Source organism: Pyrgilauda ruficollis, unplaced genomic scaffold (genome assembly GCF_017590135.1).
Source record: "Pyrgilauda ruficollis isolate IOZ18807 unplaced genomic scaffold, ASM1759013v1 scaffold6, whole genome shotgun sequence".
In the NCBI taxonomy this organism is placed as follows: Eukaryota; Metazoa; Chordata; class Aves; order Passeriformes; family Passeridae; genus Pyrgilauda; species Pyrgilauda ruficollis.
In genome coordinates this window covers 13,865,941-13,889,010 of record NW_024527710.1, presented here as the reverse complement: position 1 = coordinate 13,889,010, position 23,070 = coordinate 13,865,941, and the positions used below count along the sequence as shown (strand labels likewise).

General features: G+C 40.9%; 2 protein-coding genes across 2 annotated transcripts in view; both read left to right on the top strand.

Annotated features, from left to right (window-relative positions):
• Positions 1 to 307: 307 nt before the first annotated feature.
• Positions 308 to 15,209, top strand: ORC1 (origin recognition complex subunit 1). The gene is made up of 16 exons (XM_041483257.1): positions 308 to 417; positions 797 to 924; positions 2,094 to 2,263; positions 2,447 to 2,828; positions 3,458 to 3,758; positions 5,138 to 5,242; positions 5,619 to 5,811; positions 6,352 to 6,467; positions 7,188 to 7,289; positions 7,786 to 7,957; positions 10,159 to 10,266; positions 11,003 to 11,152; positions 12,356 to 12,475; positions 13,931 to 14,097; positions 14,327 to 14,414; positions 14,921 to 15,209. Exons 1-16 carry the CDS (start codon positions 329 to 331, stop codon positions 15,113 to 15,115), a joined length of 2,586 nt encoding a protein of 861 aa, XP_041339191.1. The 5' UTR covers positions 308 to 328; the 3' UTR covers positions 15,116 to 15,209.
• Positions 15,210 to 15,800: 591 nt separating this feature from the next.
• The window catches only part of CC2D1B (coiled-coil and C2 domain containing 1B), a 28,355-nt gene continuing 21,085 nt past the window's right edge, over positions 15,801 to 23,070 (top strand). Inside the window, exons 1-5 of the mRNA XM_041483003.1 lie at positions 15,801 to 15,842; positions 16,129 to 16,227; positions 19,139 to 19,280; positions 22,000 to 22,109; positions 22,886 to 23,005. Coding sequence (XP_041338937.1) covers positions 16,162 to 16,227; positions 19,139 to 19,280; positions 22,000 to 22,109; positions 22,886 to 23,005 — 438 coding nt within the window. The 5' untranslated portion in view covers positions 15,801 to 15,842; positions 16,129 to 16,161. The remainder of the gene's footprint in view (positions 15,843 to 16,128; positions 16,228 to 19,138; positions 19,281 to 21,999; positions 22,110 to 22,885; positions 23,006 to 23,070) is intronic.

Here is a 23,070-nt window from a genome sequence, read left to right as displayed (position 1 = left end):
GCTCGCAGCGAGGTTCGGTGTCCCCAGCGCGGGCAGGCGGCCCCGCCATGGCCGTGAGGGCCGGGGAGCCGCGGGAATGGAAAAGGAACCGAAGAACAAGACACTACTAAATATCCTCCTTTTTTCCTCATCCCTCGGGGAGGGGTGTCTGGGCTTTGGGGAAGGCTGGTTTCTTTGTATCAACTACCGTTCTTAATGTACGCCGAAAGAATTGAGAGCAATTCTATGTATCTTCCCATCTTTCCTTTTGTTTTTTTCTTTTTTTTTTTTTTTTTTAATAATAATCAAAAAGTATTTGTTTATTTGTTTTAGCTTTTCTTTGGGAATCATGAACACCAGGCAGCAAAGCAAACTTATCTACTCCTGGTATGGAAAACCCCTGAGTTCAGACAGGAAACTGAGGATTTCCCAGTACAAGTAAATAACATTTATTTCTCTTTTGCTAAGGGAAACTTAATAGATGTTTCTTTACCTTTCTGACATCATTTAAGTTAACATGGCAGCCCGTGACAATATGAGTAAGGTTTTGAGCATTTTATTGTGACACTGTATTTAAGAAAAGCATGAATCTCTTGAATTATAAACTGCATAGTGTATAAATAAAAACATTTAATCAAATCTGTGAATAAGTTTTAACTAACTGAACAACACATGAAAGCTTCTAATCAGGGAATTTGTAAGCATTGCAAGAAGGGACATAACTAACTGTAAAGTTGACAGGACATCAGGCTTAATGATATGTGAGTTGTGAAGACGATGAAATTCTCTTAATCTTTTTGTGTCTATCACTTTGTAGGGGGATCCTTATTGCATCAGAAAGCACCAAAACAGAAACCTGTATACAGCTTGGTGACTTCATTTTAGTAGAAGGGGTGAATGCAGATCAGCCTTATGTGGCACAGCTCGTGGGTTTATATGAAGATGGTAAGAGAACTAAAAACTTACATTCTGTGTGAGAAATTTTAAAATGTTTTAAAGTTCCCTTTTTCATGGGGACGTAGTTAGCATTAACAGTATGTCACTGGCCTAATTTATTAGGAAAATCAAGTTTTGGTAATCATTGCATCTGTATTCACATGCTCCCTGAAATGTTTGGGACTGATGGCTAATTTCAGTTACATTTGATACATAAATGGAAATTTGAGCACATTATAATTTTTACAGTCTTTTTAAGTAATTTAGAAACAGTGGTCCTTGAGGAAGGCAGTCTGAGCTCAGGCTTTATTTAGAGATTGGAGAATCCAAATGGAGAAAGAACACTGCTGCCCTGAAATTTGATCTCATTAGACATCAGGCAATTTAACAATAAAGTACAAGGTTGAATAAATGGGACTTGTTACTTCTGTCCCTTGTAGAACTACTTGTTTATACAGAGACAGATGTGAAAAGGTAAATCATGGGAGGTGGGTGATACAAAAATTGTCTGAGTCTGAATTGGAAGCTACTCATTGGCCATATCTGATTCTTTTGAGCAGCTTTTGTTCTTTTTTGTGCTGTAATATTAATGCTTTGAGGGTTTTTAATCTTCTTTACCTTTTTTAATACACATAAATACACATAATTCCATCTTATTTATTTACTAATGCACTTTTTTTGTAGCACAGTTGAATATTATTTTCATGCTGGAACGAAACCCATGAAACTTCCTTAAAAACAAGATATTTCATAGCAATATTCCCTGGTTTGTCAGCCAGTGAAAAAAGTGTTTCAGGCTTCTGAAAGTACAATGGCACTACAAATAACGTCCTGAGGTTTCTCACTTCTCCTTTTATGCCACTGCTTTTAGTTAGGGTTTGAGGAGATCACATCTGTGCCAATAAGGAACCTCTTTGTTTGTGATAGGGAGCTGCTGGTCTGGAGCTGGGCTCCAGGTATTCTTGTGACTGAGACCTTGTGCAGGTCTTACCTTAGCCCTTAAAATTCTCAACTCTGACATTTTAATTTAGCTTAGAAAGTGGGACTTGCAATCTCTTGCCAGGTGCTTTCTCACCTGTGTCCAGGGAGGATTTCTACCCTGGCTGGCATTTCAGCTAAAGTCTGGCACTGTCCACAATAAAATTCTGATGTTCCCTGACTTCCTCTCCTTGTTGCAGGTGCCCAGCACAAGCATGCAGTTGTGCAGTGGTTCTGTCGTTTGGAGGAGATACCTCAGAACAAACGGAAGCTGCTCAAAAGAGAGATTTCTGCCCAGGAGGTGTTTCTTGATCAGGTTCTTGGCTATGACACTGATATAGCTGCAGAGACCATTATTAAAAGCATCATGGTATGTACTGCAACCCTTCTGCACAGCGAGGGAAGAAAGAGACAGCAACAGCCCTGTAGTGTTAATTAGAAACTAAGGATTGCACGAGTTGCAGTAATAAGATCTGTGAATAGAAAATAGCTGAATTCTAAATTAACAGTAAACATTAATGTATGTGTGTTTTGATATTTCCTGTTTTTGCAGGTATTACCACTACATTTGGGTGAGGAGCTGCCTATTATTACACTAAACAAGGAACAAACTTTCTATGTCAGACAGTCTTGGGATGGGAAGTGCTTTAAGGTTTTGTCCCCAGACACATTCTCCAAGCTGAAAGAAGCTAACAAGAAAAGATGTGTCATCACAAACTCTTCAAAAGCGTTTATTCCTTCAGACATCCTTACACCTGTGAAAAAAGAGATGGAGAGTGTTGTTCGGAGTGCCACAAAACCAAAAAATGCTGATATGGAAATAGAATCCAAACATTCCACTTCCAAGTCCTCCCTTGCCAAGGGGAGGCATTCTCAAAGGGTGGCTAGTAATGACATCAAAACCCCAACAGCAAGGAAGAAGCTGGAGTTAAACAGTATGTATATGGCAATATTCTGTCCATTCAGTAGTTCTCTGTATGCTTTGTGCTCCTCCCTTTTGGCCAGTTCAAACTATTGTAACGTTCAATATCAATATTTTTAACTGCCTTGTTCAGGCTTTGGGATCAGCCCAAGCCTTGCACATCACTTGTTTGTCTTGTCTTTTGTTTCAAGCACTCTACTGCTACTGCAAATGCTTTGTTTGTGTCTGATAAATCTAAATTATAAAGTGCTTGTTGACTGAAATGCTACCAATCAGCCTCAGTTGACCTCAGAATGTCCCACTTTCTTTAATCTTCTGACTAATTGTGTACTGAAATGTTTACATTGAGCTGGTTGAATAAGCACATTTGATTCTGTGTAATGTGCAAACGTATTTTCAGCATGGAGCCTAACTAAAGTTGTAAATGATGGAGGTGGGTTAGAAAACTGAAAAAAATCTGTTTATCTTCCTTCTGTTTAGTAATTTTTTAGAGGAAGTGCCTTCTAGTGATCCAGTTCCTTGTCCCTGGAGTGTTCATTTGCTTTCATTTAAACAACAGCCAGCTGTTCCGTGTCTTCTGAAAGTTAACCCAACCAGCCATATTGAAGCCTGACAAAAGTTCATTTTGCTTTTCCTTTCTAGGTCCCACAAGATCCAAAGGCAGGCTGCTGGGATGTGAAGTTTTGGGTCTTTTGGATGATGACTGTGATGCCATAGCACCATTAGAACCATCAGCCCCTAAAAGAAAAGTGAAATTCACAAGTGAAATTTTAGGCTCACCACCAAAGATCCCCTGCAGCAATGATAAATCCAAGCCAACACCTGAGGCTACAGAGCACCGTCAGAGGTCCAGTGACACCCTACGATTGTCCCCCTACACTAAGGTCAAAGATTTCACTGAAAAGGACAGGAATCTTCATGAGAAAGATGACCTTCTGTTATCGTAAGTGACAGCATTTTTATCATTGTTTTTGTATGGGATTTCTATTCATATGAAGCTCTCTTAAAACACATTTATGGAAGACTTCTGGAGAGAAATGCAGGTGAAGTCTCTGTGTGTGCCGTGTTTTGCCTGTTGAGAGCAAGGAGAGAAGGGGGAGAGCCTCAGCAGTGACAAGTGCACTGTGATGAAGAATTAGGAAATGTTACTTGGAGGTGAATGAATGATCAGGGAGATCAAAAGAGCGCTTGACTTTCCAGATGGAAAAGCAGTTCATGGTTCCAAGAACAGAGAGATGATGTTGGAAATGGGAATGGTAGGATGATATGAAAGGACACTGAAGCCATGTTGCTGGTTGTTCTCGTGATGATTGTACCCATCAACGTGGATGAAAATCCATTTCCCTGCACTCCACAATCAAGGCTCAGATGTGCCTGACTTGTGACAAGTGTTGGGGGATGCTGGACTGTAGAAAGTGGTTTGATTTGCCTCAGGAGATTCTTCATGAGAATTGTATGTATACTTCCATGTTAATTTTTATGTAGTAAAGAAATGAAAGCCCAAAAAGCGCAACTATACAAGTATATCTTCACACAGTCTTTAAAAATGGCATAAAGTGGGGGAGGAGAAGAATGGAACAGACTTTCTTGTGCAAAATGTTGCAAGAAACCAGAAACCAGTCCTTCTCCTCCTTTCCAAGAGTAAAAATGTGGGTGCAACAATGGAATTTCCACCTTTCTTTTTGTCACTAATTATAGATGGCATAAAAATGTTTACCTTTCAGTGATAAAGTAGTGGCATTTCAGTAGTATTTAGAGATCTTAAAAAACTTCCAAGAACTGTCAACAAGTAATAAAAGCAACTGTAATTCATCTCATTTTGTACTTTGAACCCATAGGGAAGTTGTGTAGTAACAGTAAAATATTTCAGTGGCAGGGATGAAGAAGGACCCAGGAAGACAACCAAGAAATATCAAAACACAAAGAGAAAAATGCATTCCAAAGGGCAAATCTAAGATACACCCAAAGAAAATAATTTTTTTCTTCTCTTTCTCTTCAGAAAAAAAAAATAGGCAAAAACCCCCACTTCTCAATAAAATAAAACCACTGCTGTTCTGAGCCCCTGTCCCTTCAGTTTGGCAGTGCAAAATACAGCAAATATTTTGTTTTCCTTTGCAAAGATATATTGAAGACACAGTGCAAGAGGGGGGAAATTGTGCTGCCAGCATCCATGCCATAGCCAATCTGTAAATAACAAATAAGAATTCATGCTGGAAGGACAGTGGTAACAATTGAGCCTGAAGTTTGAAAGCCTTCTCTGTGTCTTTGCAAGTGTGATGCAAAGAGAGGGAATACAACCAGCTTTGTTTTCTTTCTTTCCAGTTTAGTTGGATGTCAGAAACCGAGCAGCGAGATCCCTGTGCTGACCCCTCGTTCTAGCAGGACGTGTGCACAGAAAACCAGTGCTCTCATTGCAGAGCAGATCAGGTAAACCCTGCAGCCATGATCTCCTGTTCACATTGCTGTTGAGAGCTGCAGGCCTTGAGAGCTTGAAGCCTTGAGAGCTTGTCTGGCTTAACATTGAAAAGCAAATGGTTCTAGAAGCACAGCTTAATTGCAGCTTGAGTAAAAACTGGTTTGTGTTCAGAAACATAAAGGTGACTCATGGTGTTCTTCAGAAAACTGACTTCCCTTAAACCAGTCTGTTAAAAAGCCATGGAACATTAGCAGCTGAAGGAGAAAATGTTTTGGCTTGCTGATTACAAGAACTACAGAAAAAGCTGAAAGTGTACAAATGTTGCTCTGTTATGTGTAGACTAGTATGGATTTTTTTTAAAGTTCAAATAATTTCTGTTTCTCATAGCATGTTGGGCGAGGAAGATTCTTCATCTGGCTCTGACAGTTCCTACTCTTCAAGTAGCGAGGAGGAGGAGGATGATGATGATGATGTGCCCTATACACCAGAAAAAACCCCTAAATCTAGCAAAATATTCAGCACCCCAAAATCTTCAAGGAAGTCAGCAGTCCATACTCCTGCAAAGACACCGAAGGAAAATGTAAGGTTCCACATAGAAGAGCTATTTTTATTATTTCTGAGCCAGTTATTTGAATGCTTGATGCCTGTGTAGCAGAGTAAAGTATCTGAATCCCTTAGCTTTTAGTGAAGCATTATCTGGATTAATTTAATCTTTGATATGAGTAGGTTATGAAAATATATAAACGGTTTGCATGTTGTCAATATTCTTACAGTATTGATCAGAAAACTGTAGCCTAAACAGGGAAATTACTGGCTTGAATGCTGTTTCTTAAGAACCAGATCATTCTTGTTATGTAGCACTTCAGAAAAGGACTAACAACTCAAAAATTCTTCAGACAGTTAAAAGGTGTAATTGTCACCACCCCCTTTGCAGTTTCCTTTTTCTCTTAGGAAGAAAACACCATAAGGCTTGCTGGTAATTCCCTGTGTAAATACTTCTTCTCAGTTCATCTTGTGCTCTGGCATAAGTAATGTTTGGGAAACTCACATCAATGATTTGTTCCCAACAGAAATTGCTGTTTGTAGAAAATCTGCTTGAGGTTGTAAATTCTCTTTGCAGCCTTTACAGGGAACACCCAGAACACCCCGGACACCCCGGAACGCAACTCCAGAAATTCCCAGGCGCGTCCAGGCAGCCCAGGAACCAGCCAGTGTGCTGGAAGAAGCCAGACTAAGGTAACCTGTGCTCAGGAAAATCATCTTGATTTTGCATTAGGTGTGCAGAACAGTAGGCTGTGCTGAAATGAGGAACGTCATCTTTACCATTTAGAATAAAATAGGTAAAAATGCATGGTGTTCTGATCCAAGAAGAGTATTTAATAAGTTACAGTACAATATTAGATTGACAAATAATGGTAGTATTTACAATACTACTTTAGCAATTTCAAGTTATTTTAACCAGTCCATGCTAAGTTCTTCAGAATCAGTTGTCTTTATTCTGTGCAGCATTAGGAAACCAAGCATCCTCTCTGATTAGCTTTAGATTGTAAAGGTACAATATTTGTCCCTTCTTGGTGCATGAAAAAGCTTTACAGGTATCACTGTAGGTCTTCACAGCGGGAAAAAAAGGCATTCAGGACTGACTCTCTTTCAAACTGGATTTTAGTTCTGTTTCCTATAAGCAGCCTCTCCTGTTTTAGCCTACTTTGCACGGACTTACAAACAGTTTGTGAATTAAAATAGGTGGATCTTTATTGCTGCATAAATTAAAAGCACATAGAGAGAGACTAGGCTGTTTCTTTTGGGATACTTGACATTGATGCTCAGACTTAAAAGTATATAAGAGAGATTTGAAAAACTGCACATGGGAGGAAGGTGAGCATCTGCCTGTTTGTTTGCATCAGCTCTTCAGAGAGAAGAGCAATTTTAATTTTCTTTTTCTTTTTTAATTCAAAGGCTGCATGTTTCTGCTGTCCCAGAATCTCTGCCTTGTCGTGAGGAAGAATTCCAGGATATCTATAACTTTGTGGAAAGCAAACTTATTGATGGCACAGGAGGGTGAGTTTGGCAAGACTGTGGCCAAGATCACATCTGCTTATGGCATACCAGCAGTCAAATTATATATTTTTACTTTATATTTATTACTTATATTTGAAAAGTTATCATCTTTTAAAGTTCCTCATTCAATTTTCCTGGTATTTTTCTTCCTTAAGCGGTGTTGTGTGCAAAATAATAATAATAATATTCTACAGATTCCAATTAAAGACCAGATTATAGCTGGTCAGTTTTAGAAGTCTGGAAAACTAGGTTTTTTTTTTTAAGGCAAATTACATTTATAAAATGTTTTAGGTTATTAATTGCTTCAGTAATAATAAAAATCCTCATAATTCTCCATAGTGCTATGTGTCCCAGCTTGCAAATAAAGTAAGATGCAGGCATTTGCCTGAAGAGTCAGTATTCAAGACTGGTGTCAGAGGTCAGGAATTCCAGCTCATTAATCCCAAGAGTGTTACCATTTTGCTCAGGCTGCTGAAGAGGTGCTCTCCTTTTGCAGGTGCATGTACATTTCTGGAGTGCCTGGAACAGGTAAAACTGCAACTGTTCATGAAGTAATTCGGTGTCTTCAGCAAGCTGCAGAAAATGAGGAACTGCCACCATTCCAGTTTGTGGAGATCAATGGCATGAAGCTGACAGACCCTCACCAAGCCTATGTGCAGATATTAGAGGTAAGTAAAACGTTTTCAGTGGTTCCTGGGTTTGAAAGAACAGATGTTGCACTTTCCCATCACATCCTTAATATGTTACAGTGTCCAAGGCACTTATCAGTACTTCCCAGTCCCTCCAAGAGACTGTGTGCTTTTATCTTTGAGCAGGTTAGAAAATAATTAACTTAAGGCCTTAGCCAACTTCTTGAATTGTTTTGCTTTCTGTTGCATAAGGGTAGTGGCTGAGAAATAGCCTGGTTTATTGCATCTACTCATCTAAAAAAAAAAAATCTAAACCAGCTTTTTATATTTTCCTGTGGTGTAACTTTTTCTGCACATCGGCTTTAACAGCTACAAAGGTGACAACTCTGAAAGTCAGTGTAGCAGTAGAATAATTACTGAGGGGGTCTTAATGGTTAATTGGTCAGTCATAATAGTAATTCAGCTAAAGAGAGGCCATCTCTGTCAACAAAGTGTATTTCTGATATCCATGACAAACCAGTCTGCAGTATCCATCTGGGACTGCTGACTCTGCTTGTGTTGTATGGGTGGAATTAATCTTCTGAGGACTGGATTAAGATCACCCAGTTGGCATTAGACAGTAACTGCTCAAAAGCTTTCTCCGTCTAGGCTAACTTTAAACCAGTGACCTGGAAACTAAATGGTTTCCTGAAGCATCTGTTCCATTTTCATATAAACTTCTGCTCCATTTATTTAAGTTTGACATCATCTTTCTGAGCAGGGAGTGGCATACATTAGTGTTCTAGTGTCCCAGTCCTCATAGCTGGGAGTTAAATTTGCATATTTGCATCCTTTCCTCAAACCAGCTTAGACAGTGTCTTGCTGAGGGATTTGCTGAGGCCAGGCCTCTGTGTTTCTTTAGTGTAGTGAGAGGCTTCCTGACAATTACCTTATTTCATGGTAGTGTGAATGTATTTTAACATCCTTTGTTCCTATCCCATTCAGTATAAAATCTAAAAATGAATAAAGAATAGGCCTTTGGAAGTACAATCTGTTGCCCCCTACTGTTGCCCCTTAGTCGTGAACTCTAAGGCAGCCCAGTGAAATATCCTTTAGGGGAGTACAAAGTCACATGAACCATGTACTTCTCCAATTCCTTCTGCCTCAGCTACTGTCAAAGAACCCTTAATAAGAGCTAGGCTGCTGCTGCTCTCCTGATTGCTGCAGGTTGAGATCCAGTTTGCTGATGTTTCTTTGCATGACTGAAGCAAATTCTGAAGCTTCACTTCTGCAGTTACCTCACTGGTGTAGGAAAGTTCAGAGCTGGGACAGGGACTGGAAGCCCTGGACAGATAAAAGAGATAAGGTTAAATACCTGGGTAGAGTAAGAGTCCATTTCCACCACAGCAGCTCAGCTCTGTGGTATATTGGATACTCAGCTCCAGAGCTGTAGAATCAGGGTTCTCTGGGATTCAACTCCTTTCTGTGACTGATTTGGACTGTCCTGACTGAATTGGCAACATGAAACAAGTAGAGGTTATACATTAGTCTTGTGCTCTGGCTTGTTTAGTAATTATCAAATCTTAGATTTATAAGATATTTTAGAAAAGAAATACAGTTTTCAAATGCAGTCTCCATTTGGCTTTATTGCTGGACTTTGCACTATGATGAACAATTGATTCAGCATCTGCAGTGTAATTTTAAAATGTCATGCTTTGATTTCTGGGTATCTTTGGACTTGCAAGGGAAGAGGTAATATACAGTCAGCTGATCTGTTCTGCCACATAGTTGCAAAAGGTATTGCAGATATTTTTTTTAGTTCACAGTTGAATAAATTTAATTATAGATCCTGCTGATGATTCATTAGAATTTTAATAGCAGTCCAAGATTACTCAAGTCAGGCTATTCTTCTCAGCTGACTTAGGTTTTCAGTAGGTGTATTCAGAGGTACCCTAGAGATATGCTGGGTTTAGAGCCCTCTAGACTGGGTGGGTTCAGGATTTCTTTGTGATTCTAAGAGAATTCTGTGGGCCTTTCTTTTTAGCTATGCAATTTTTTTGTTTCTCTTCTCCTTTATGGGTAGTTCTTGGTAGACCAGAGTGTCTTATGAGCTACTTTCTCTTTTTTACTCCCCCTTGGAAAATAACTATCAGGTGGTTGGTGTTGATTATTAAGGAAAGACAAAATTGAATGGTGTCAAACTTTGTATTTCCAGGGGTTTGGTGTGATTAACCTGCAATGTTTATTCAATCCTTGTGCAGTTCTTGACAGGTCAGAAGGTGACAGCAACCCATGCTGCAGTGCTGTTGGCAAAGCTGTTCAGTACACCTGGACCAAAGAGGAAGACCACAGTGCTGGTAGTGGATGAGGTGAGACAAAGAATCCTTTGTTTACTTTCCTCAAAGGATTGTAAGAAGTGAGTTTTTGGTGGATGGAATATTATGCATGCTTTGAGTGTATCACATGTGATATAACAGGAATAGACTTAGGAGAGAGGAGACACAAATAGTTCCTCTTACCTATTTAAATTCAGTTTCCTAAAAAGGCTGAGTATCCTGTTGCCATGTTGTTCTCTGCCTTGGATTTCGTATTGGTTTTATATTTTGTTATTCCAGAATAAGTTGTCAATTCTAAATATCAGGGGATTCAGTTGTATTTTGTGTGGAAGCTGCTGCTTTTCCAGTGGGAAAACTCACAGAGAAATAAGTCACACCCAATTTTGAAAAACCTTTAATGTGCTATGTTCAGTAATAATGATATGCCCTCTTATTTTTGCTGTAAGCTAATTCAAGATCTCACTTGGAGGGTCTTTGAATCTTGTTAGATGTAGTATTAGTATCACAGTAGTGTTTTAAAACTCCAGCTGTTTAACATTTACTGTTCAAGCATCCAGTAGGTCTGTGCTTTTCCAAAAGAGACTAGAGCCCTAATTCAGCAAATGCAGTCCTATTATTAGATGGATAAAGGAAAGGCAACAGGGACAGCTTGTTCAAAATCATGTGAGAAATCTTCTGTGGAAGAGCTGATTCTCAAACCCTCATCAGGTATTGTAAATAAGAGGCCATTCCTTTTTCCAGTCTGATTCTTATCTTTTTATCTCTGCAGCTTGATCTGCTGTGGACCCGGAAGCAGAACGTGATGTACAATTTATTTGACTGGCCAACCCAAAAGCACTCCAAGCTAATCATCCTGGCCATTGCCAACACCATGGACCTGCCAGAGAGGATCATGATGAACAGAGTAGCAAGCAGGCTGGTATGTTCTAGCAGTTCTGTTGCTATGCCATAAAAGGAGAACAGATTCAATACTGGATGCAGTCAAAAGCAATCCAGGAGAAAAGTAGGATTGGTTATATCAGAAGCTGAACAATGTTTTTATATAATTCCCTCTCCAGAGGACTGATAATGAGCATATAAATCTAAGTTCAGGAGCCTGTTTGCTAATCAGGTATTATGCTGTGTATGTACACTATGTTCTTGTAAGAATGAAATAAATATATGGATGCCTTTTAAAATATGTTAAGAGCTGGATAATCAAATGCTGTGCTTCATGGTTAAGCTGCTTATTCTGGAGTTCAGAAGAATTCTCTTCTGGTTTCCCTTCCTCTTTCCCCTTTCATTCCAGGCACCTATTTACTTCTCTGTTTGCCATCATCAGTTGGTAGATTATATAAAGGTATCCAACAAAGAAAATTGGATACACTCTCCACTTGTTTTGAAGATATTTTCCTAGGTCATCTCACCACGGCTCTGAAAAGTGATTTGCAAAAACAGTGCTCTGTGCCTCTATCCTTCCATGACTCAAAAACAGCTCCACAGGGTGTGAATTGCTTTCCCCCACCCACTAAGCCCACTGCAGATCAGCTGAGTCCATATAGTCACAAGAGAAGTTTTGCATAAGAAATTGAAAACTCAGGTCTCCTGTAGGATGAAAGGCAGTGCACCATCTGTAACATAGATTGTCCTCATCTGAGGGCTGTTCTTATTGGCTTGAGCCAGAAGAGGGTTTTAATCCTTGGCTGATGGCTAACTTGAAGTCAACACACACATATACAGATTAGCTAAAGGAGACATTAATATTTTTCCACAGCTGCTGCTCTTACTGTATTAAAAAAATAACATGTAGATAGATGTAATCCAGATATTTTTGTATTGGGGAGCTCTCATTTGTTTAAAAGTTTTTATAAGAGAAATCTGAATTCTGATAACAATTTCACTTGCTCCTTGGGCCTTTCAGTGGGGAGATTCAACCAGTGGTCCTCACTGAGTCACAGTTTTGTGGATTTGTACATTTGTTTCACAAATGTGATTGATTAAAGTGTGTCACTTGGAGGGAAAGGATGTGAAAAACTAATTGCTCCTTTCAGGAAAAGTAAAAGTAGCCACACAGGCCATGCTTCAGCAGTTGAGAGTTTTCCAGTCCCACAAACACTTCTCACTGTGTTGTCATTTGTTGTAGGGCCTCACCAGAATGTCCTTTCAGCCCTACACCTACAAACAGTTACAGCAAATCGTTTCATCCAGACTGAAGGGTGTGAAGGCATTCGAAGAGGATGCAGTTCAGTTGGTTTCCAGAAAGGTGAGTACAGAGCAGATAAATGTCCTTCATGTTGCACCAGGTGAAAAGTGTGGGGACAGCAGGGAGGGTTTTGTAGCAGCTGTTAGGCCTGGTTCTGTGGTTGTGTTCTGTATTGGAGGCAAGTACTGGGGCACAATTAGGTCATACATTATCCAGGGTGTTTTCTCAGAAGACATTGCTAGAGCAGTGTCCTTGCTTTTTCCACCTACTCTGAGAAGGCAGCAGCATATTCCAGGAGCTGAAGGCATGACAAGAGTCGTGATGATGAGATGTCAACTGTCTCCACTGTTTAGCATAATGTGAGTCATTGGAGAATCCTGAAAAAGATAACATGCCAGTGGCAGTGGAAATAGCCTTATAAATTTTATTTCTCAAGATGTTCAGTGCCCTGTCATAATAAATAATACATGTTCTTGTTTCCAAGTCTTAATACTCAGTTGTACAAAACATAAGTAATGCATTGGGGATCAGTAGCTTCTCAAATTGAGATATATGCACTGCTAATGTGTTAAATTAGCAGCTCTATATTAAAGTAATCTATTAAAATTATGTCAAAACATCCTAGATCATTGTAGAATTAAAAAAAGAGTGCTCATAAATATGTCAGAAGTAAATACAAGCCTGTGTTTTGTTGTGAAGGAACCACCTCTCTGTAAGAATAATAGTGAGGGTTTGCAGAGGGAATAATTGCAGTGTTTTTCTAGTATGAGTTTTCTTCAGAAATACAGAAATATACCTTGCAATTAGATTTTCTACAGGGTTTCTCATTCTTGGCCCCAGCTGAGTTCTAGGGTTTTTGTATATTACCAGCATCTGCTGGGAAAACTATGCCAGTACAATATGTGTTGAATGTTCATAGCTTTATTAAAACTGTAAAGCACAATTGGGGTTTTAACAAGTATTCAGTTTCAGAAATTTCAGACACCTAAAAATTTTCAGGCACTTCTAACAGTAGATCAACAATCCTGAATATTTCTTTGAGACCTTCTAAAATTATTAGTGTACTCTTAAAATCAGTATTTAAATGAGTATAGAAAAACTGAGGTTTTTGGTGTCATGGCCACCCCCCCTCCACTTTTTTTTTCCTTTTGCATGAGCCTGGATTATGTTAAAGGTCTTCACTGATAATTAAACTGATACTTCTGAAAGCTTTTGGTGTTGAACTACTCACCTTTAATTTTTTTTAAACCTCTGACTTCTGTGTTACAGTAAAAAGTTCAGCTTTGAATTTATGATGACCAGATCAGGGTGGGGGTGTGGGAGATGCGGAGAGCTGCTTCTCTTGGTTTTGGTCAGTAAGCTTTGTTGTTCGGAATCTGCCATTGTAGTAAGATAGTCCAGAGATGCGTTGCTCTCCCACTGGGTGCTCAGGGTTGCTTTGTCTGTTGATTCTTGCTAAACTCTGTCCCCAGCTGTTTGGAAATGTTGTCACCAATGTGTCACATTCCCTTGCAGGTGGCAGCGCTGTCCGGGGATGCCCGGCGGTGCCTGGATATCTGCAGAAGGGCCACGGAGATCTGCGAGTTCGCCAGGCACAAGAGAACCCCGGAGCTTGTCAGGATGGCCCACGTGACTGAAGCCATAGATGAAATGTTCTCATCACCATATGTCAATGCAATCAGGTAAAAATACTTCCTTTACTTTTGTGTCCCTTTCACAGCACTAGTTTTTCACAATGATTATGATGCCAGAGTTGCAGGCTGTGATACAATGGCCACTTGTGATATAAACTGCCCACCCTGCTTTTAAATATGTAGCTCCCAAGCAATTCCCCTTCCAGACTTCCTCCTGATGTTTCATTGGTTCTGAACTTCACGAATGGATTTTTGTCTGTTTTGTTTTTTGACTCAGGAATGCTTCTTTGCGTGAACAAATTTTCTTGAAAGCAATTTTGGCAGAGTTTCGCAGGGCAGGAGTTGAGGAGGCGACAGTTCAACAGGTATGGGGTTTTTTTGTTACTGACACCAGTGATCTGGATCTCAAGGTGGTTTTATTTTTTTTTTGCCTGCATGTTAAAAGATCTCATTCTTCTACCCTAACCTGCTTTATAACAGGAAGAATCAAGGAGAAACAGAAATGATCAGGCAACAATCCAAGGAGGAAATCAACTGAAAGTTGAATCCAACTTTTGCATCGTTTTTCTTCACAGAGGCAGATATGTTGCTGGCTTTGTTTTTTTAAGTAGACCCATAAAATACTGGGTGCCAGCAGAGCTGTGAAGACCCTGGAGTAGTCACGAGTAGTGTGGAAGCTAAATGTTAATACTTACAGAAATATGTAGTTCTAAACATTTTTATAGACAATTACAGCATCTAAACAGGCTGGAGCTATTTTATCTCCCCTCCCATGGATGTGGGGGAAAGGCAGCTTCTCACTGTGTCACCTTGTCACTCAGTTGCAGCAGGCAGTAAAGATAACTTGTGTCCTTTTTCTCTTTTTCAACAGATCTACCACCACTGCGTGGCCTTGTGCAGGGTGGAAGGCCTGCAGAGCCCCACGGTGTCAGAAATCATGGCAATTTGTTCAAGACTGGGTGCCTGCAGGCTCTTGCTGGTGGAGGCCAGCAGTAAATACCTGCACATGAGGGTGCGACTGAACCTCAGCCAGGATGATGTCATGTATGCACTCAGGGAGGAATAAAGCAAAAGAGATTTTATTGCTTTTAATATGTATAAATATTTTAAATACCATCTATTTTATTTTTTTTAATTATTGATAAAATGGAAATAGTGAAATGTATTTTTTTATAAGGCTTTGCTTACTTGTTTGATGTGTGAAAGCACTCTTAATAATAAAGAATTCATTTCTAAGCATTTAAAGTATTTCAAACTATTTGTTTTTAGAAGTATTTTTAAGTGCTGGTAGCTGGTCCCCTTTTAATTGAGGTGCATGAACTTGGGATGGATTATTTGAAGATTATTTGCATCACTGGTGTTTTAAGGCTCATGGTGTCTTCAGCATTCTGTAGATTTTCCACTTTGACTTTTATACCCAATGAAAGGCATTCTTAAAATGTGCTTAAACTTTTCCTACTACCATAATTAAAAGGAACTTCCAGTTTGCAATCCAACATAATTAAAAGGAACTTCCAGTTTGCAAGGCAGGCTCGATGTTGGAATGGAGGAGACTGTAACAATACCTCGAACACGAATTGTGCCACTCAAATACCCACCTCCTTTGTCTGACGGATGGCTATCAAGCACGGCCGCTCAGCAGCCGCCCGGTGCCGGGGCTGTGTGCAGGGGCAGCTCGGACGGAGCCCGGGGGCCGTGGCTCCGGGCCGGGCCCGCCCCTCCGCGCAGCCGCCGCGGGCGGGCCCACCCCGAGCGCGCCGGGCGGAGCTGCGGCCGCACGGGCGGGAGCCGAGGTGAGCCGGGGCCGGGCTCTCTCCGGGCGGCCCCTCCGCGGTTCTTCGCGCGGTTCCCGACCCATCGCCCCCGCGGTCTCTCCCTGGGCGGAGCGCGGGCGCGGCCGGGCCGGGCTCCCTGGGCCCCGCGGAGCGCGTCCCGCGGCGCTGCCCCCGCTGCCCTCACGGCGGGGAGCGCTGTGAGGGACGGCCGGGGGAAGCGGCGGGGTCGCGCCGCCCGCCTCCATCCGGCGGGCTTTGCCTTGGCACGGACAGGGCTCTGACTTTAAGTTCCGTGTGCTCTCAGTCCTATACAGCCCTCTGAAATTCATGAACCAACATGCTTGGCAGAAGACCTAAAAAGAACCCTCAGGCAAAGGGCCAGGGAGCTGCAGTTGCAAAGCAGGTAAGGAGGGCAGAGGGCCAGGGAGATGTGGTTGCAGAGCAGGCAGGGAAACCTCCCACTGCTCCTCGGGATAGTCTCGTTCAGACCTCTCGCTGCTGTTTTCCTGCAGAATCTCCCATGTGGTAATAGCATTGCGGGATCATGGAAGAAATTAGATTGTGTGGTGCCTGTTTTCCTTCCTTCTTCAATGCATTCTTCTTCAAGTAAATATCTGATAGGCAGCTGAGGAGGTCTTGCAGGGAAGGCACGGTGTTGTAATGCTGTAATCTTTGCATGAGACCTCATGACTCATGCTTACAGTATTTTCTTAGCCCAGCTATGCTGAGGTTTAATAATAACTTCAGTGACTCTGTGGAGGCTTTCCTTAAATCTCTAAGAAAACAGAAATAAGAGCAGCAGAATATCAGGTAACAAATTAAGGGACGTATATGGGAGAATATTAAGGGGCTAAACAAAAGACAGTTAATTTTAATTTCCCATTTTTTCATGTAACAGACTGCTATGCCCCTTTCCTGTAGATAAAAATGAGTTCAGCTGTGTCTGTGTTTTGAAGTGTTTTTCCATACTTATTTACCTTTGGATGGAGTTTCAGAAGCCTTGTGGAGAGAAACAATAATTAGTCATGGTTGGCAGGTGTAAAAAGTCAGGCGACAGTGTCAAAATTAGAAATGCAGACAAGGCAAAATTCTGGATAGAAAACTGAGAGAAACACAGTGTAGTTAGAGTTAAAGAATATGTTAGAACCAGAATGGAGTTTCAGAAAACTTTGAAGGTAGAATAGAGGCAAGTAACAGGTGGAATAACTGGTAAGAATATAGAGGAATGTGAAAAGGGATTGTAACTGGCTATTAGAACACAGAAAATAGCTAATATGTTCTCTTTTGGTGATTTCTTAGGAGCCAGTGTTCTCATAGTGAAGGCAGAATGCTGTAGTTAGTGATCCATAGTGTCACCATTGCTCCAGTGTGGAAGTTTGCATTTCTCTGTGGGAGAGTGTATAACTTGGTTCATCTGAGCAGGGGAGAAGATAAAAGGTGAAAATGTCTTTCCTCTTCTGGGAAAAAAAAAAAAAAGAAACCTCACTCTGAAAAGACGGAGAGTGATTCAAGGATCTGATTAACGTATTTCACTGATTTCTAATTCAATGCAGTTAATTATTCAGCCTGTCTTACATCATAGATGAGTTTTTTGAAACAAATGGCTTGTTCGCTTTTAAATTAATTCAATTTAAAATGGTTTTTTGTTGTGTAGTGTATCAACTGTGAGCTTTTTATAACTTATTATTTCTGTTTTATTAAACATGGCTTCAGTACTGCTAATTTAATGGGAAATGTTCCTTTTTGAATGGGTTGGGACTTGGGCTAGAACTGCTGAATTGTGTTCTTGCTGCAGTTGCTTCACAGTCCACACTTGCAGTGTGGTAATAACAGGTCCTGTGTGCTCCTGATGTGTTCTGCACATTGGTGAAAGGCCTATGTGTGTTCCACAGAACTTGAATCTTTACATCACTGTTGTAAATATTTCCTGTTTAAGTCTTGTCCTCACCTTCTTTCTGTTCTAGCCAATTGCAAGTGCTTTAGTTTTGTTTTACAGCTGGGAGATGGGTAAGGCAGAGGGTGGCTGACTGATCTGCCCAGTGCCTTATGGAATGTCACGGGCAGGATCAGGACTAGGAAATAAACTGCTGCTGGTTTTGAGTGCTGCTGCTGGTCCTTGGTCCAGTGTTTCTCAGCTATGTGTTCCACGTTCTCCCTTGGGATTAAAAACTGGTCCAGAGAGGGGCACAGAATCTTTAAGGGCAGTAGCCACCAGCACTTTGATTCCTACTGGGTTAAAAAAAAACCCAAAAACTATTACATTAATTTATAAACTGATAGGCAGCTTCTTGCAGCACTTCAGATCCTGAGGACAGAAGGACATTGCTGACCCTCACAATAATGACAGCTGATGTTTTTTCTTGTGCTGGACAGAAGCTGAAGTGCTGCCTCCTTGGCCATGTGGGGATCAATCAGGGCTTGTGCTTTAGAAAAGTCTGAGGAAAGCTTCACCTACCTCATAGGATGAATCTAATTCTGTTCATAAAAAATCTTAGCATACTTAAGATAATTTTTTTTTTCCTGGGCAGTTAGTATCTTAACCAGAAATACAAAAACAGTGATGAAATGGCATTTTAAAATAATACCACTTGGACTAAGACCCCAGAGATTCCTTTGATGAACTTTGGAATGTTTTGCCACAAGACAGTGCTAACCCCTACTGTCATATCCTGATTACTGTTATTAATGCTGTTCCCTGAGATGTTATCTCTCAGCTGATGATCTGTGCCAGCCAGTTCTGATGGTTTTCTCCAGTGCAGTGTAGGCATTCCTGGGTTTTAATGGCTCTATTTGTTCCTGGGATTTACAAACTGATGTAAAATGAAGACAGAACAGTTCTGTGTTTACAATTGTAGCTTCTTCAGGAGATAAGGGTGAAGTCTCTGCAGTGTGCACATGCCAGACCTGTTGTGTGTGAGCCATGAGTGAATATTTTTTAGCTTAGCTGTTAGAGGCACTGCCCTGAACTTCCTGGATGCTTGCTCTGTGAGGCTCAGTAAAACAAGCATTTTACTCTACCTTGTTATGTCAGACTGTTAAACAGGATTGATTTGAAGAAATGGTTTGTGTAGAGTTTTAAAGGGAGTACTTGTGGGGTGTTGAGATTTATGTACCTTACACCAGTTACGGGTGCCTGGTATGCATTGTTGTGGTAATACAAGTGGTATGATAGTGGGCTGTAAAAAAAGTGAACAGGATTCAGAATGCCTGAAAATGTCTAAATAATCCATGCAGTGTGATGTTTTTGAGTGTCTTCTTTGTTCTAACTGTAGGGTATTTTATTATTCTGTACTGTTCTTTTCCTTTGGCTCCAGCTGGGGCTGTTTGTGGATTTCAATCCTGAGGAGATGCTGCTGGGTGCAGAGGAAGGTGAGGATGATGGGGACCTTGAAGCAGAGCTTGCTGCTATCACAGGAGGAAAAGTGAAAGAAGGAAAACCAAAACCAAAGGTGAAAAGTAAGTTAAAGTATCTGAATTTAATTTAACTTTGTTAAATTGATCTAAAAAATCTTTAAATTTATCTAAAAGGGGTTTTTTATCACTGGTAGAAGCTGAATTTGCAACTACTCTTTCCTTTACTTTGAAAGGTTTAATTTGTTATTCCACAAACAATGTAAAAGTGGGTTTTTTTGTTGATGCTCTTGTAAGTAAAGGAGAAAGATCTCTGGTGGCTGGCCCATTTAATGACTAAATTAAGACATGCTTTTTTAGCATATGAAGTCATAAAAAAGGTGTAGTAGGCGCTAGATGATCTTAGAAGGGAAATTATGTTTCTTGTGGGGGGTGGGTTGTTTGTCATGTGGTTGTTCTTCTGTTTTTGTTTGAAGAATGAATTTACATAATGAACATTATATTTTTAGTTACTTGGAGTCTGTAACCAAAACTGAATCCCATTTTCAGAGGCAAATACTGATGCAATTATTTGGAGAATCCTGTAGCTTGTGTTATGCACATTAGAGTGTCTCTTGGAATGGACTGTTACTGTTCTTAATACTTGAAGTATCTGTTAATTTTGTCTGGTGGTGTTTGCATGCAGCTCTGCAGTGGTTTACAGGCTGGCTGTAAATTGCCATGAACCAAGGCTGCTGCTGCTGCTGCGAGGGACACTCAGTGAGCATGCTCTGCCTCTGAGCACATCCGTGTTTGTGGAGCTGCAGGGTGAGCTGCTTCAGGAGCTCCTCTGCCAAAATAAACCTGGGTTCTTGTGGGAGCTTTTCAGTACCAGGTCTGTGGGAGCTTTTCAGCTGAACCAGGTTTGCTCCCTGCCTGTCTGAGAGCTGGGGTGGCAGCCAGTGCTTGAGGTGGGAAAAGGAAAATGGGACCTACAGGTGTGTGAGCAGGTGCAAGGAAGGGAGGGATAGTGCACCTACAGCCTTATTTGCAGCTCTGCAGTCATTTCCCAGTAATATTTGAAGGGGCTTCACACAGAGCAGCAGGGAAATTAAGAATTTTGAAATGTTCAGGTAAGACAACTGTATAAACACTGTGGCTGATGACAGACAAAGGTCAAGTTTGTATCTGAAACTAAATTCTAAATAATTTCCACTCCACATTTCAAAATTTTAGTAAACTCTTAAAGCTAATAAGCACAATTGTGCAAATAGGCATAATAGCAGAACTTCTGCTATTGGACATGGGTTACTCATGGCTAAAACCTGCAGGAAAATGTTTTGAGGGTGAAACTGTGTATCAGGAGCTCTTGAGTTGTTGCCAGCTTTTCAATACCTGACATCCCTCTCACCCTTATCTCACTTATTTTGTTTCTTCAGTCTTTTTATTCAGAAGAGGAAAATAAAACTTCAGGCAGTGCAAAATTAACATTTACTAAGCCTAACATTTACTGTGCCTTCTAAATGCGTGGTTAAAAAAGGGTTTTCCAAAGTAATGTGCAGCTATTCTGTTTTCCTGTTAGAATTGGAAGTGTGTGGGTTAGAAGCTCATGGAGGATGAGCAGCTGGGCTGCTGGCACTGGGCACTCCTGAGACCTGGCCCAGTGCAGAGGAGGGGCAGGATGCAGGCAGGCCAGGAAAGGAGGAGCTACTAGTGAGGACGGGAGAAGCAGATCCTGTCTGGGAAAGGACAGAAAAAAGAGATCCAGTGCAACTCATGTTCTTGGTTTTTGGCTGAGCACCAGGTGCAGTAATTCCCTCCTGGATTACATCCTAGAGCTCTGATGGGTGTGGGGGAATGGCCTCCTCCTCCTCCAGCAAAAGCTCCACTGTTGGAACATCTTAAGCACCAGAATCCCTGCTGTCTCTGATAAGTGCCAGCTGGGCAGCCACTCACGTGTTTGAAATTGTGGTCTCATCTTGCTGCATGGGATTAGAGCTGAAAAACCATCTGAGGAGGCTTGATTAGGTTTTTTGCCTCTTCTGCAGTTTTCTGCACAGCCAGTTGCCTTTGGATATGGCCTGCAGTGCAAGTTTTGCTAAGGGTCAAACTTAAAAGCAACGTGTTTGATACAAATACTGAAGCACCAATGGGGTGAATTAGATTATTTGAACAGAAACAGTTTTGTACCTGGGTTAATTTTCAGCTGATTGAGCAAATGCAGGGAGTGAATGGGAACCATTTAAATTGACTGTAAAGCTCTGTCCTGGAGATTTGTAATTTCTACAGCTTTTACTGCCACTGATGAGTCACACTCATGTGTCTGCATAGGGAAGTATCAGAGGCATTTACATGGACCATTGGGATTTGTGGGCAAACAGCCTCACCTTGGAGAGCATGTGGAGGAAGTTGATAGTTTAGGAAGATGTGGTTGGCACAGGATGAAGCACAGATGAGAACTCAGCAATGAGGAGTTAAGTAGAGTTTTCAGGATGAAGACCAGAAGCAAAATTGCAAAATGAAATAGCCAAGAAAAATTTGGAAAAGGCTGAATCTCATCATCACGAGACAGCAGTGCAGAAAATGTGCAAGTGGCTTACTGCCTGCCTCAACTGTCACAGCAGAAACACCAATGCTGCTTTTCCTGGTGCTCACTTCCCAGTCCTTGCCCTTTACCCATCAATACACTCTCAGTTACCTACAACACTGTGCAATAAAGGGGGCACAAGAGGGGAGGGCACTGCTCTCTCCCAGCTGGTAGCAGCTCCTTCAGGATTTATACCCAATGTTAACTGGGTATAACTGTTTCTTAGGGTTTATGACTCCTTGGGATTTCCTTTTACAGCTCCTCTGCCCATGGATCATATTGAAAAGATGGCTGCAGAGTGTATGAAGGACCTGAATGAAGAGGAGGATGCAGATGATGAAGACTTGGAGAAAGATACAGACCTGTTGGTATGTATAACTCTTAGCAAAGACTTTTAGTATGTATTTTTTTGTTTGGTTTTTTTGTTTGTTTTTTTAACAGAACTGCATTTAGCAAAAATGTCTGTTAACTTTGTGGTGAGAAGCTAAAATATTGCAAAAGCACCATTAGATGCAAGTCTTTGCAGGATCCATTCCCCTGCACAGCAAAGTAAGAGAGTTTCCTAACATTTATATGTGTGGGGGTCTTAGAGAATTGAGGAAAGAGCAGGAATCCTGTTCCATGTCAGCTGATGAAGGACAGCCAGGGACAATCTCCTTAAAGTGATGTCTGCCACCATTTTGCTACTGCTTCAAGCAGTGCTTGGCCTCAGAACACCTCAAGAAAGTCTTTGTTGTTTCAGTGACTCATCTAACTGGCAGGGTTTAGGGAAGGAGTGTTAAGCAGTGGTTTTGACTGCCATTGCTAGTAGAGGCTTTTTGGAAATTGAAAATTTATGTTTGCATGATCTTTGTAAAAGTACTTCTCTGAACTTCTCCAGCTTCAGATCTCCAGCTACAAACTTGTGTGGTGATCCTGGGGCTGCAGTGTGGCTTTTCAGTGGTATCTCGAACCAATTTAAATTAAATAATAAAAAATAAAATTGAATTTTAAAAAGGCTGGAATAGGAGATCTTCAGACTCTTCTCTTGGGTTCAAGATCCATCCAAAGCTTTTGGCACTTTAGACTTGATTTTTTTTTTGTCCTTTGAGGACAGAGAAAATTTTGAGGAGAAGCCTTTTGTTGGCTTTTACTTTTACCTTAGGCAGAGTTGCAAGAAGTTCTGGGGGAAGAAGGTGAGGCAGGAAGCTGTGAGGATGAAATGACAGCAGCAGAGCCATCACCAGCTGAACCTGAAGCTGAACTACCTGAACTGCAATCACAGGTAGGAATGAGCATTGTGTTTCTGACAGTTTTACTGAATCACTGTTGTCATGTGGCTTGTATGAG

Coding starts and splice junctions, on each gene's coding strand:
- ORC1 (XM_041483257.1), top strand. CDS start 329: ATGAACACCAGGCAGCAAAGCAAACTTATCTACTCCTGGTATGGAAAA. Junction 5,243..5,618: donor CTCATTGCAGAGCAGATCAG/GTAAACCCTGCA, acceptor TGTTTCTCATAG/CATGTTGGGCGAGGAAGATT. Junction 6,468..7,187: donor CTGGAAGAAGCCAGACTAAG/GTAACCTGTGCT, acceptor TTTAATTCAAAG/GCTGCATGTTTCTGCTGTCC.